This window comes from Micropterus salmoides, unplaced genomic scaffold (assembly GCF_014851395.1).
Source record: "Micropterus salmoides isolate LMB-PRFRI ecotype aquatic unplaced genomic scaffold, ASM1485139v1 Ms_hic_scaffold_7, whole genome shotgun sequence".
Classification (NCBI taxonomy): Eukaryota; Metazoa; Chordata; class Actinopteri; order Centrarchiformes; family Centrarchidae; genus Micropterus; species Micropterus salmoides.
Window position 1 is genome coordinate 11,218,521 of NW_024044459.1, and position 16,173 is coordinate 11,234,693.

The 16,173-nt window shown below is 39.6% G+C and overlaps 1 protein-coding gene across 2 annotated transcripts in view; it reads right to left on the reverse strand.

Moving 5' to 3' along the window:
* The window catches only part of LOC119891717 (protein yippee-like 1), a 35,113-nt gene that overhangs the window by 7,752 nt on the left and 11,188 nt on the right, over positions 1-16,173 (reverse strand). For both annotated transcript variants that reach the window (XM_038703545.1, XM_038703544.1), the window contains exon 3: positions 1,524-1,567. In XM_038703545.1, the coding sequence (XP_038559473.1) occupies positions 1,524-1,567 (44 nt within the window). The remainder of the gene's footprint in view (positions 1-1,523; positions 1,568-16,173) is intronic.

Genomic DNA, 16,173 nt, shown 5'->3' on the forward strand with positions numbered 1-16,173 from the left:
AGCATGGACTGAAATATTCAAAGAACACAAGTCCATCAGCTCAGTTTACCAAGAAGTCTTGATTTGGTGATTTCAAAAAACACATCTGTGTGCGTAGATTAAAACTGGGTTTGATGTCTACGTTACAATAACCATTGTTTCAACAGCGTTTCAATGACTGTACTTCAACATGTAAGTAGGATCCAGTTCATATTAAAATATAGTCATCTAATTGCTGTTGAAATATTTTTGTTTAAGCTAGACTCCACTTAACAGAATTCAGCCTACTTTAAGATGTCTTGTCCTCTTTTCATCTGCAAATCACCAAATCAGTGCTTCGTGGGTATAGTGGGAACAGACTGGAATCATACTGGTTTTGACTCTCTGTGATGCCATAAATCCTGTACCTTCTGCAGTTCTATTTGCTTTCACACTGGCAATTTAGTACAGCTAAGAGTTTTTGCCCCAAATTTTGTTAATATTATACATTAATGTCTGAACCCATGTACAGACCAAGAAATCCTACCCTAACATTGGATTTAAGCACGCCGTGATCCAGTGTGTGTGCAGTCAGACACCAATCCGTACTTCCACAAGGTCAAAATGTATGTGCATATCATGCTAACAACGTTAGTGGCGGTAGTGATTTGATAAAAATGCCTCACTGGTATATGGACAAAGAGGCATTCAAGACCACCTCGATATTCCAAATGTGGAATGACCAATTCCCAAATGCACTATGTTCCTTGTCACTGCTAACTACTGATGAACTGGTAGGTGTGTAATGCTATCCCCACTTCCATCCACCAATGTGCAGATGCCCTGACTGCCAGTAGGAGTCACTGGTGCAGATATAAAGATGTGACCCCTCACCGGCTTCCCACCCGCAAACATTGCAACAGTTGTGGGGTGGCTTTAACTCAAGGAGTGGAGCGGTTTGACTATTAATTGAAGGCTCGGTGGGTCAGTCCCCTCCTGCTGTCCGTGTGATGAAGTGTTCTTGAGAAAGACATTGAACCTCAAACTCCTCCCAACATGGGTGTTTATATGGGTATAGGGGGAATTGTAAAGCATCTGCAGAGTGAAACTTACGTAGTGCAATGTATCTGTTGAAACAGATAATCGAGAAATGGCTACTGGGAATAAAATCAGGAGTAAGTTCTTGACATGTGTGTGCAGTCATTCTGGCAGCAATGGTAACAGCTGCACTGTGTTGTGAAAGGACTATGCTGGCGTGTCCTTGTTCAGAAAACAAGACTAAACAAGTGTGAAAGCAAAGCAGAAGGCTTAGGTGAAGGGGGACAATTGAAATCAAAACAAGCGGGAAACTCCGGATCTGAAAACAGTCAAAACAAACGCAGCCAGTGTGAACAACTCTGTCCAGCAAATGAACTACTTGTGAGGCCATGTAACTTTCATTTACAAGCCCCAGATAACTTGTAAATTACACCATATGAACCTGAATAAACAAAATGCACAAAAAGAGCAAAGTTTTCCCACTTAGAATAAATGAGGTGAATTGTAGGTGTGGGTCTCATACTTACACTGAATTAAACAGATAGGCTCTTCCTTGACTGCCTTGAAATGACTGAAGAAGAGAGAGAGAAAAACTCATGTAAGTAGTCAATACCATGGCAACTTTAATGATACTTTAGAGAGATGCTTTTGTTTGTTGAGAACTGAAGTTGGATTTCTGTCTTTCCTTGTTACACCGGAGCAGAAAACTTGAACTCAAACTTAACATGTTTTGCCAATGCTTGACTTTCTGCAAAATATCTGTTAGAAAATCATCTTCTGGACTATTAATGAAGGTGTGTTTTAAATAACATTATGTGCCAAAATCAAAAGATTACATACCCTGCTGCAAACTTAACAGTCAGTGTATTTGCAGAACACCACAACAGTTTTTACAGCAGTGGCTAACAGCTGATAGAAGAAGAGACTTTAATGCCTGAACAATGATCAGAATCTGAGCTGAGCTTTCTGAATGTAATGTCAATAGAAGCACAGCCAAGATACAGTTATACAGAGACACTATGTAAACTGCACACACACACATACACATTTACTTATGTCACTTTTGGGGACATTACATAGAGTTAGAGATTTACCCTAACCTTAACCACTGTCCCAAAAATCTGCTTTTTCCCAGTTGGCGACACGGCTTTTGTCCCCAACTTGAGCTAGCTGTCCCCAAGCAACTTGTCTTTAGTCTGAAATGTGTCCCTGAAGGTGGCATAAGCCAGACCCACAAACACACAGCTGATTACAATGCTGAGTCATGATTTAATGATTCAAAACATCCCTGTCAACCCCAAATGAGTACATGCTGAAAACCTGAATAAGTTGTGTTAAAGGCACCCTGTATAGTTTTCTTATAAACAAATACTGTTTACGTTCAGTTTTTATCACCAAAATGAAGTGTGTCCTTGAGGCTTGACCCTTGCCAAACAGACATTTATTAAGATACATGTAAATGTCTCTGCAGATCTACGCAGAGAAAGGTGTTAAGGCAGGAGAAAAGTCATTTCGCACACCTTGCAAAAATCTCAACAACTCGTCCTGTTTGAGCCAACTTCCTGATGGGAGGTGGGTTTGAAACAAAGAAAATATCTTCACGCATAATGCAATGAAACACATGACCACTAGGGAACAGTTCAGCGGGATTTCAAAGAGATGTCCACAGTAGAGAAACTGACGTCTCCATGCCGCTCCACAATAATAAATATGCTTGCTAGATTAGTTGGTGTGAGACTACAAACATTTTATATACATGGAACGCTAAGAAATAGATAAATAAGTTAATACACAACATAAACGCAGTCATGTAGTCCTGATGAATGTAGGCACTTAAATAAACATCCGGCTGCCCGCCTGCCACTGAGTCTACACATAACGTTACTGTATATTAATGTAAACAGAGCTGTAAAGCCGTCACAGTGGGTGACGACAGAGCCTGCCAGGCTTCTCTCCTCCATCCTCCCAGTCATCCTCGGCCCGGCAGACAGGCCCCAATCAGCTTTGCTTTTTCCATTGCAAATGAGTGCGGCAGATAAGTTTGTGGCTGCGGTTGAGGGCGCTGAGCTAATACCGCCTAATAGGAGGACCAGCTGCCTCCTCCACTGACCACAGCCACCACTGAGGCTCAGGGGACATTTTCAACTGCTGGAGTGCTGTCAGCATTTGTCAAAACGGGAAAAGTTTTATTTCAGATAATAGGAGTTTGACTTGGATCTGATTCAAGAGCAATAAATTTAAGAAAAAAAAAAAATTCCAGGATTATTATCTTTTCTCTGCTCTCTCCTCTGGTCACTGTAGGTGTTGATGTCTTGCTGTTACATCCTCGAGTTCATTGTTTGTGTTTGAAGTGAAGTCTACACACACACACACACACACACACACACACGCAGTGCAGAGCCACAGGACATGTGACCTTTAGCTGTGAGAGGGAACTAGGTCGGTCCCCGTGGAGTCAACAACAAGTCCTCTCCCCAGTGTTTAGTCCAGGGAGGGGAAGGGTGGGGGGTTACTCCATGTGACAAGAGCTGGGTGTCATATCTGCGCTTCACTGTGGCTCAGCCATCAACTTAACCACTGGCAAAAAGGGACGGCTCCGTCTCTTGCTGTCCTTATCTGTTTCTATTTTTACTTTGGCTGCATTTCTCTCTCTACAGCTTTACTGTAGATCACTTGGCTACAAAAACATCAGGAGCAGGAGGATGCTTGTCACATAGCCCGTTAAGAATCTAACAGCAAAATCCTACAAGATCAGTAAACAGACAACAACAACATTTGGATCATGTTTTTTTGAACGCAGAGTGCAGCCCAATAGCTTTTGGGGCTGCACTAAAACCCTCCAGACTCTGAACAATCCTATTAGACGGCCAAATGGAATGCTGCAAGGATTGTTCCCAAAATGTGCACCAAGAATCAGATGCAGGCTGGAAGAACTCCCACAGGTTGTTCTTTTTTTTTGCTGCTTAATAAAACATGAGCAAGAGTGTGGTTACCGAGCTCGCTATCTTGAGCTGCTGCAATTGCACTCATTTTAAAACACTTGTACCCAAGAAATGAATTCTACAAAGCAAATCTCAAAATCCCCGAATCCTCTTGACCACACAGGACTGAAGGGAACAATACCTCGCACAGAGAAATCCGCTCCTTCTGCCAAACATACAAAAAATACAAATCCACCCCCAGAGGCGAAATGCTTCAACTGTAGAGAGCAGCGGGTTCTCTGATGGACTCACAGGCAGACAAACTGCATGAGATTTCACCAAAATTAACAAAGAGGATTTCTTTCAGCCCCTTAAATGTGTGACACAATAAATCAAACCAAGTTGTGGAATAAAGATTAACTTGAAGCTATTAACAAACCTGCTGAGGTTGACTTTTACCATCTGTCTCAACAGATGCTCACTGTGGTAGGTGAGGGTTCATCTCCAACTTAAATGCATCCTGGTAAACCCAAAAGATCTGTTTCAATTCAGTATTTTAAAGGATTAAACATCTTACAATCTTACATTATGTTTTGCAATACTCTAATCTCAAATACCACTTGTGCATCTAACAATGTTTACATAAGTAATGATAAATGATTCATGATACCACTGAAGGTATTTCAGGCCTGACCCTCCTTGACCATATGTAATTAATTCACAATTAAATATATGCTCACCTGGAATACACTCAGTGAGGCTGTAGAGATACTATGAGCTAAATGCTAACCCCTGCATGCAAACATAATCACAATAACAATGCTAACATGCTGATGTTTAGCAGGGGCTGTTCAGCAGCCTCGTTGCAAACCTCTGAATTACCCACATCCATTCAAATAGGATGTGCTTATGACGTGTGTTTATGGCAGGTTGAGAAACAGTCGACCAGTCAGAGCTTTGTAGGCAAGATTACGGATATTGCTATACTGCTAGCTACCTAGCAAAAGCCATAAAAATAGCCACAGGAAAATGGTCACAACGCTCACAACGCAGCTGTAAATCTTATTGTAAGTCCACTTCAGGGCTTTGTTAATTCCTGTGAAAGCTGCTCAGTGGTGCATGAAGCCAAAAAAGTTTGATGCATTGTGCAGCCCCACAGGGACAAGCGCTCTAGAGACTTAACTTGCAGTTTAGCTTCAGCTAACTTGAATGAGGATAAATGGATTTTATCGTGCAGCTCTTCTATACTTTACAAATGTAATCACACCAAATCGGTAAAATTCTGATAGTAAAAAAAGTAATTTTGCGAGGGTTGTGACACAGAAACAAATCCACTGTTTTAATGCCACTTCAACACAACAATGTAAGCCACCATTTGGCCACTATGTCACATTGGCTTCAAAGCATGGCACACTTCCATGGCGCTTGCTCCTGCTACCCAAAGTTCTGTGTTGACCAAGCGGGAACCTCCAGATCAGAAAAGTGAAGCCAATGCTGGAAGTGTCTTGAACCTGCATTCTTTGTAATGGCCAGCTCCACTGGTTGCATATGTCCCATTGAACAGAAGTCTACAGAAGTCCCTATTTCTCACTTTTATTACCTCAGTAAACACTTCTCTAATGAGTTTATGGTCTCAATCGCTACTCAAGTCTTCAATACAGCATGATGTTCATTTAGTAGATTAAAGTCTCATCTAGGGCGTGGCAACCTTGGGATTGACAAGACACTACCACAACGACCTGTCAGGAGTAGCAATGTGTATCCCTCCCCAGCTACACCCTCCCATTCCAATAACGGTCACTTCTGTTTGTGGACTTCACGGCAGTCCACAAACCAATGTGTGACGTCATGGTGGCTACAACCACTTCTTTTATACAGTCTATGGTGTCGCGTGAAATTATGTCGGCAGGACTGATACGCTGACCTAGAATATTTGGTTTAATTATTATATTAAAAAAAGAGAGAGGGAGAGCAGTAACAAATTGACTGTTCTGTCACGGTTACCTCAGTCTCATGTAAACCATCAGAGTCTTGGCAAACGTCCAGCTGGAAGAAAAAAAAAAAAAAAGAAAGACCACAAGCAAGTGCAGCGGTTAATGGCAAGAAAAGAAAAGTGTGATCAATCCATTAGAGGGGCTTCCATCAGCCTGATGGGTGGGACGAAGCCAAGGTGCTGAATAAAACACTCTCCCTCCTCCTCAGTATTCAGGCTGCATCGTCCCACTCCAGGACCACGTTCACACTGCAGGCCTTCACGCTCTTACTCTCAACTCACACTGCTATCTGATTTCAGGATGGTGCTCAAATCTGCTGCAGGGTGTAACCCATATCTGATAAAAATATGAAGTGACAGTGATGTTGAAAAGATGCAGCGTGCTCAGGATGACAATAACAACAGATGTCAGATCTGATTTTGTGCCTACACTTCTTGTTTTCAGCATGTTTTGGGTGAAGGTGTTGAATGAAATAAAGTCAAGTCAGTGATTATGTTTTCCTGTCACTGTGGCATCTTGGTAACCTTCATGCTAACAGAGCCTCATGTAGTTGACTGGTCGCTAACAGTGATTGTGCAGTCATAGCTAAGATTTGGATTTGTCCACATGCTGAACAGGCTCTGAAAAGTGAAGCCATTGTGGAAGTCCCTTAAACCAGCATTCATTCTAATGGCCAGCAGGGGGCGACTCCACTGGTTGCAAAAATAAGTCAGATTGCATTTCTAGCAAAATGACCCTACTTCCCCAACTGATTTAATACCTCAGTAAACACTTTATTAATGAGTCTATGGTCTCAGTCGTTAGTTTCAAGCCTTCTTCAACACAGCATGATGTTCATTTTGTAAATTATTTTCCCATTTAGAAGAAAATAGATGATGAAGCGGGTATGCTTTATGTTGCGGCTACATTGTGATTGACAAGTTGCTTCCACGGCGACCTGTCAATCAGGATAGAGGCGACTCGTATCCACGGCACTGTGTACATTTAACCAACGCCGTCGAAAAAGCTCAATTAACAGCGCTGCATTTAACGAGCCGTAAACTTGTTTTTGGGTGCTGTCTGTATTTTCACCTACGAACTTTGACACTTTTACTTTGTGTTTTCAGTCTTTCAGTTTAATTGTAATGTTTTGGTCACCTAAAAATGTCTAGTCCATGTTTTACTAAAAAGGCTGTTAATTGTTTCCAGTATATACATGATTTTGCCAGCCAAAATTAGCATCTCAGTTTAAATCACAGCTGACATGAATAACAGATGCACCTTATTAACCAAGCTAATTAGCGCCACCCTCTCGTCCAAATCTGGTTCCAAAAAGAACAAAATGGCGACGGGCAAAATGCAAACTTCGAGTCTTCAAAGCGGTACTCCACAAACCAATGGTTGACGTCACGGTGACTTGGTCCACTTATACAGTCTGGTTAGTGTCTGTACTCTGCTTTATTTGGCTTGGGAAAATTTACACTCCAGCAACTCGTTACCTGAGATGGAGTCACATTTGTCTGATGCATTGGTTAGTCCTAATCCTCAAATCCTTTTTTCTTACACGGTTGTCAAGTAAACTGGAGACGTAGTTTTCAACCATCTCATGGAGTTAGTGTTATTCAGCTGACCCTAGCTAGCTACAACTGAGAACATCTGCAAGCTACAGTTGTCATTTCAAGATTAGGTTTTTTTGACCAGAAACAAGGGGCCTGCTCTTGTTTATTAATGCCCAAACCCATTGCCTATTTACATTTTTTTTTTACTGCAAAAAGAAAACTTCACTCAGGTTTGGAGCAATAAACTTGCTTTTTTTCAGAAGCTACCCACATTTAGTTTAGTCGGTAAGGGCAGGTGGGGGGGGGGGCTGTGCCTGCCATAGCCTACTTCCTTCTGGCCCGTGTGCTCAGGTTAATCCTCTCTTTCGAGCTGCTCCATCTGCACCTTTGCTCACCGGCTGGCATGCCTCGAAGACTCTGCACATAAGCTCGGGGAGGGTAAACAGTTTTTCATACCTGGCTCGGGAGATTTCCAGCACTCAAACTGCAACACTGGGGAGAAATCTGCCACAACCTGCAGAGCTCTTCAAACGCCTCCTTTTGTTGTTAGCATGGCTGGGCAACTAGTTTCTCCTGTTTCTACCTTGTGCACAGTAAATAAAGTTCATAAGAAACACGTCACCCCTGTTTCGACTCCGTGCACAGTGAAAACAGTTTATTAAGAAACGTGTTACTGGAGCACGGCACTCTACAAATTTCACATGGGATGAAAATCAAACATGGACAGGGCGAGTGGCCCTTGGCAGCGTGTAGTGGAAAACACCAGACTACGGTGTCATCTTCTCCTAAGTAACATAATCGGCTTAGAAAGGTTGATGCTGAGGACTGGTGATGCTGCCTTGGACGACTGAACACACAAATGCTAACGAGGTGTGGCAGAGCATAGAGAGCTTATTAATAGACCTCTAAATAGTATGGCCAAATTGAATGTCAAGAATAAGAACAATTTTCAGATATCAAGCTTTATCATCATCATATAGAAATCAAATTTATTAGTAAACAAAAAAAATGTATCAAGATATTCATCACACAAATGTGCCAAATATTTTCTAGTTACGGCTTCTTACATTTGAGGATTTGCTCCTTTTCTATGTTTTATATCATTATACATTAAATTTGTTTGGGTTCTGTGCTGTTTGCATAGGGTTACAATTTGTTTGCAATTTAGTATAACGTTCTAAGTATTATTAAGTTTTAAAGTGTTTTTAAGTGTTTTTTGCACTCTTTTCCCTCACATTTCTCAGAGAAATGTGAGTACTGCTCTGTATGACAGTTTGTACAATATGTCCTTTCCCTTTATTACTTCTAATATATATTTATTTTTATTTCCTGATTGCTTCATGTATTATCTAGTTTTTGTGATATGTTGTATACGTGAAGCTTCCTATGCATCTGTACATTTGGAACTACAACTGATATCTGCATTACCCATGGGCACTTGCATGAAAACAATAGTGTGAGAGTAAAAGAACACAACTTAAAGTGCACTTACAGGCCATGTTATCCCTTTGTTCTTTTAGAGATTTTAAAAGTGCTGACTCACAATAAGCACATGCCGCAATGTGTGGCGCAATGATTTTGAATACTTTGTTGTTATCCGTCAGATCTCAGTTATATTTGTCCAATAGTTTGTCAAACTAACAACTAGTCAGATGTTGTCAGACAGAGACAGAAGCATGACATGTTCCTGTAGCGGCATCAAATACATCTCTGCGACATGTTTACTGTGTGAAACCGCCGGGAGAAACACAGACCGTGTAAAGAAGATCCCTGCATTAAATCCAATTATTATTAAAGTGGATTGTTTAAACTAATGAGGTCATTTGTCACCTTATGGCATTGGCCCAATTAACAAAGAAGCACAACCCAGTCAACACTTCACTCTTCACTGCAGTGGTCTCTGAGTTTTTATTGCTGAGGTCAGAGGTGAGAAGTCTGTTACAAGCGGAAACCCTGGAACTGGCATGGACTCTGTATCTTGCTCAAAGGCACTTTAGCAGGGAGGATCCTTCCTGTTATGAAGTTTGAAGCCTCACTTAAATCACATACAATTCACTGTGCGTCCTGCTACCTAAACACAGCATTTCCAATAAATCCATATAATATAAAAATAATACAACACGCCAAATGTCAATAAAATGCCAGAAAATACAAGTTAAGCTATTCATATATATTCATAATGATCGTTTTTTGACCAGCCAACAGTCCAATGGTTGAATATATTTTGTGTTTTTTAATCACAGAAGGCACCGAAAACCAGCAAACATTCATGTTCATCAAAATGTTTTCAACAATCCCGCCTTCCGTCCCATCCCAAACAAACAGTCTGTTTCAATAAGAAATGCATTTGTACACTTTATTAACCTAATAATACCACTTCATGAGACATTCAAAGAGTGGATCAGATGGACATTTTGCAAAATCTGTAAAGGATGCATTCCATTAATATCTGATGCGTTTATGTCTGGTCAACTGCAGTTTTAAAGTCGGCATACGGCCAAACACCTGCACAGCCGAGGCCCAATGACACAAGAGGAAAAGCCAAGATTGCCCAGAGCTGAGAGCATTTGCCAAAACTTCCTTGAAGGGCAACAGAGCAGTTTACATATAGGGAATTCAGCTGAATCAGACAGATCTTGATGCATCTTGTGATCAATTTAGAGACTAGATGATGCAGGAAACAATCGCCTGATTAATATATAGCTTATTGCTGTGTGATATAGCACCTCTGCTCTTTCTCCCTGAAGGTTAATATTTCATAAAAATTACATTTTCTGACATTTGTTTTAATTTCAGGCAGAAAGGACAGACAGTACATTTGATTAAAGTTCATTGCAGATCTGAACTACCACTAGAAAGACACCAAATGACTACAATCAAAATGTGGACAAAACTTCACTTACATTTAATCACGTCACTGTGAAAGTCACTTGTTGCAATAACACTGGCATTTATTTTTACATTTTATTTTGCACAAAACTATGCAGCGATTTTATGCAAAAAGTCGTAGCAATGTCTTAATAATGCACCACTATACAAGTTGAATGCCTGTGTAAATAGAAACCACAAACCAGGAACTCCCTGAGACGCAACTACTGTGCAGTAATACATTCAAATTCATTTGCATTTCCCAGTTTGAAGCTCTGTGGTGCTACTTGAACTCCAGCATTCCTGCTCCAGCGGCAGCTCTGAGGAATCTCTGCGAACAATGTGGCGTGGCTCTAATTGAACAAACATAGAAACATAACACCCTTTAACATTTTCAGCTTCTCTCACGGTGACCGCAGGAGTGGTGACGCCTGAGCTCACAAATACCTTGCTCTCATCTAATTATATGTCAGTTAGCAGGTCAAAAGTCACACTGAGGAGGTAAAATGTGCAAAACTTGGAAAGGAGAGCTGGGCGTTTGACTTATTTGCATGTTGTGAAGGTTATGATGTTATATTCCTGTGAAGAAAAATGTGCTCAATGATATAAATCTAAATGTTTACCACCATAAACTTAATGCTAGTCACGTTTGTTTAGGTAAACTGAACAGTAGATAAATGGCCCAAACTACATTGAACTACTTTGCTACTAACTTCTTTTAGATGATATTTCTATGCAAAACCACATCTGACTTTTCTGCACTTCAACCAAAGATTCAGAGAATCTAAGAGCGCATCTGAGAAACCCAGGTCATCAGTACAGTAAACATTCCCAAATATACCCCAGCTGACTCAAAAATCTTCCAGAAAAACCTCATTCTCAAGCTGACACTTTTAACAGCTGACCTCTAGTTGGTGTTTTGGCACAGGCTTAACTGCAGATTGCATCACAGCGGATAATTTGTAAAAAGCATTTCCTCTAATGTCCTCTACATGCTCTTCTATTCAGTCCAGGCGAACGTGGAATCACAAGAAAGTGAAAATGGCGTGTTAAAATTCAAAACAAGCTAACATGCAGTGATGGAGCTCTGGTCTCCAAAGAACAAAACAGCAGCCAACAATTCACAGTTAAGTTTCAACCTACGGTCATCATTTTAGTATCTCTTCCAGACATTTAATAGTGCGTTTCTGATGAAGGCTGGCACTGAAATGTATGACACGTTCCAACTTCAAAGAACTAGTAGCCGTTGATACATGAAAGTGATTATAGTCGTGTTTTTTCAGGACTGCGCGATAACATTAACAAGGATTTAATGAGGCAACCAGAATTTTTTTAAACACGCAACACATCTCTTCAGTTAACTTCTAAACTAGTCTTAAGTATTTCTTGTTCATTCTATTTCATTGCAGAGCTGAAATTGTTACTAAATTAAATGGTAGTCAATCAATAGAAAACTATTTTGATGATTGATTCATTTTTAGGCAACTTTTTCAGCACAAATCCCCAAAATCTGTTCCTCTTAAATGATAGCAAACTGAATTTTTTTAAACTGAGTTTTGGATTGTTGGTCAGAAAAAAAAATCCCTTTCTGGGAAACTGTCACTATTAAAGAATGCATCTGAATCTGAAATGATTAATAAAGAAAATAATTGGTAGATTAATCGATAATGAAAATAGTCTGTAGTTGTTGCCATACTCAATTAAACAAACTATTTTATTGCTTTAACTCATGTTTTTGATTCTTATTTTTTACGGTTCATGTTTTTCTATGTATATGTTCTATTTATTTAATTAGTAAGTTACTTTTTCTGTGTTCTGAATTTATACTCAAGTTCACTCTGGTCTCCATTTCGCTGTGAGTGCGTTCCTTAAGTTACAAATTCTTCTTTCTGTAAAACACTTAGAGCCACATTGTATGTATTGTTTCATTGTTATTATTAAAATGCTGTGTTCCTTGTTATGTGTGAAGTCTCAAACCAATGAACTTCCTGTTTGATTCACCTCCTCTTGTTTGCAAACAGGAAAAACAAAAAGGTCTGATACATTTGTCTTGTTTCTTCTATATCTCACATCTTTCTTTGTTATTGATTTTAATAATATTCCATGTAATCAATCATCAGCAATCATTTTTTCTCTGCATCATTCTTGTATTTAAACTGAAGGATGACCCTCATTTGCAAAGCTCTAATTCATTTTCTGTTTTTGTTTTCTGCATTAGTTAAAATTTGCTGCAGCAACAATTTAATTTCCTGCACAGGAGCTAATAAAACCTCACGGCATCCAAAACCTTCATCATAAAACACCTAATTCTGCCTCGAGACTGGGCTTTACTGTGTGACAATAAATCCACATATCTGACATGGCTCTAGACAGGTTAAGTGAGGTGCAGATAAGTGAGGATAGTCTCTCTCTTTGGCCAAAGGCACATCAGCGTGATTTACGACAGTCTTTAACAATTAAAACCCTGTGAAATCGTCGTCGTGCAGACTTCACAACTCCAAAATTACCATCTTGAGACCTCTGATCCTGCTGAAAGGAACAACACGGTCTGGTGGTAGAACTGTTTACCGAGCTCATCTTCCTGCTTGCACTAACAAGCTGTGAGCTTCCAAGTCTCCCAGCCGCAGGAGGCAAATGGATTTTGACATGGAGATGGCGAGTGTGCAGAATGATCATCTTTGCCATTTGAATAATCAGCTTAGTGCGTGGTGAGAGTGCAACGCACGAGGAGCACACTGTCACTATCTTATTATAACACATAAAGGTCATTACTTTAGTTGCTGCACCTCCGGTTCATCTGATAGTTTATAAACTTTATTCGCTCTTTGCTCACCAGCTGTCGATTTACGATCAACATTAAAGCAGCACTTTGGCAGCTTTGTATGTTTGTGGCTCCAAATGTCAGCAACTGTTTGGACAATGTGGACTTCAATACCCAGAAATCCTATACCAAATTCTGCTTCATAGAAAAAGAAACCAGAATATGTAACAGAGTCCAGCTGGGTCTCAGGAGTTTGTATTTCACTCAGGTTCAGTTTTTCACTCTTTATGGGCAGATAAATGACCAGAACTGGCAGGACAATTTCATTTTATGCAAATGGGCTAAATCTTCAGTATCTTACGGTGTGATCTGACTATAAAATTATTTTTTTATGTTTGTTTATGTCTCTGCTAGAAATAATAATTCTTGAGGACAGAATGTGGGAGGATTTCTGTGCATGTGGGCACAAACCTATCAATAGTTGTTTATGAAGGAGCCATTTGGTAGTGTTGACATTTGATCAAGGTCCCACAACATCTTCAAGTGTGTGATGATAAGAGGATCCTTCACACATTCAATGGGATTCAGACTGAGACTGAAAAGAAATAATGAAAACTGACGTCCAACTACTACAGATCGCATGTGCTTTGTACTTGGATGCCAATTCATTAACCTAATGAGATTAATAATAAATGAAAAGAATCATCAGTTGTGGCCCTGATAACACCTTTGACCTATAAATTCTGCAGTATCTAGATGACTATGATATGGAAGCCATAAGTGGCCATCGATTGAAATATTTTTTTACTCTGTTTTCCCGTGATAACAGGATAATTATCTCGTGATCTCGAGAACACGACTGTTTGACAGTGTGGTTTTTAGTGTCACTGGTTAGCTCAGTTGGTCGAGCAAATGACTCCTGATCATAGAGTTGTTGTTTGATCCACGCTGAAGACCTTTTTTTTTTTTTTTCCCCCTTTCCTCATAATCCTCTTCAACAAAGTTCTTATGCAGAGACTGTTTCACATGCTCACAATAAAACACGTGCTGGACTCTGTACAGTTATTAATCTGTAACAAATGTATCTTTCATCCATAAAGTTTTAACTGAGCTCTGTCTCTACATCACAGTAACAACTTTATGTCCATTGACTGCCTGGAGGGTAGCTAGTGTTTGGAAGGGAGAGGAGAGGCAACAGGCGGACGTCTTGTTACTGTGCGCTGCAGCTCACTGTGTTTTTCCACCAGTGTTTTTGAGGGCGTGTCGGACTAGCCACTTGGCGAGCATTATGACGCGTGTTTCGCTGTGGCATCACAACAAAGCGGAAAAAAAGGCTGGACTACAATCAAGCTGTTTTCAGACAGTTCAGAGCAGTGTTTTCTGTGGGAGATGGGAACTCCCTTTGGGCTGGACTTTGGGCTTTTTCACTTTGCAAACTTATTACATGCACAAAAAAGCTCTATAACTCAATAAAGGAGAGGGAAAAGCCAAAAAGCAGAATATGACCTCTTTAAAGTATAAAAAATTAGCACAAACCACAGCACAACACATGCCTTTTTAACCCAAGAAATATTATATGAAACTGTATCAGCTAAAACTACAGCTTCCTCAATTTAAGACTCCTAAGGTGTGACCACAGTGAAAATTAGACTTGATGTTTCTCCTTATTGTAAGGCCCTTTGAGCTACATTGTTTGTATACAGTGGATTGGAAGTATGTTATGTAATTAAGCTTAATTATTATTAAAGTTGTTTTCTTCCCTGTTATTTGTGGAGTCTCAAACTGGTTAACTTCCTTTTTGCAAACAAAAGGATGTGAATCACGCTGCAAAGTGAAAGAATTTCTATTCATCCAGTTAAAATCTGGTTTTAACATAACTAACACTTAATTCTGTGTAGTCACATGCCTTGTCAACCAGAGAAATACTGGCATTAGCCAAACAGGACTAAAGTGTGATCAGCTAGCCCTCAGGGGCAGGCTGCTCCACGCAGCGATTTTGAGGCCACATAGGGTATTGCAACTTCCTCATATAAAATTCTGATGTAAAATGGTGTATAAATTATTCTTATTACCAGAATTTAATGTATTTGGTCCAAAACTTTTTGTAAAAAGTTTGTGAAGTCCAGAAAAGCCATATTATTCAATGATTTTACCCCATTCATGTGTTCATTCAGATTCAGTTCAGATTGAGCAAATCTGCTGGACTGCGAGGACTCTATTAAAATCACTATAACTTAGTAGCATTAGCTGTGAACGCGGCCCCTATTAATGTCTAGAAAAGTAATTCTAAGATGGAGTTTTAGGCTAATTTCTGAAATCTCAACAAAATAAAATGAGAATTTACGTTGTTTACATTAACAACAGGTAGATGAAAATTTATTTGCAAGGCTGAAACAAGTCTACACAATGAGGCATGTTTCAGTATAACTACAAATGAAAATTGAGTCTTTTTCATAAATATAGACTCGAATCATTTTGCTTGCATTATGTTTAGAAGTCGTTTTAACTCAGAGCTCATAGTCAAGGTTTATTTCCACTTTGCCTTTGCAAATATCTTTTCTGCTTCTTTAAGACATTCTCCTTGAATATTAGTTTGAGAAGATCTTCTTTAAATTCAAACCAGCACTTCCACACTCTTTCTGACACTTATAATAAACTGTCATTTGGATTCCCTTCAGGTCACAGTCTCACAGAGACGAGCTTCTCTGACAACAATCTGACAGAAACCGCGCATTAAACAACCGACACGTCTTATTTCTATGAAATTAGAGCAGCACAAACTGTCTTGTTCAAAATGTTTACGCTCAGCAGGAGTGCATGACTGGTACAGATGATGATGATGATGATCTTCCTAAATGTTAAGATAGAGGGAGAAGTGCAGCCTCAGGCACATTTATTACACAAATCTAGTGACGATATACAGATAATTTTTTGACTCAGAAATATTGGCTAATTTGTGAGAAATTAAAGTTTTTTGACACAGATTTTGTCACAAACGTGTCAAAAATGTATACTAATGAAAAGTTTAGTCGATTAATTGGTTAGTTGATTAACATAAAATAATTAATCGGTTTATTATTTTAGGTGTTTTGCCA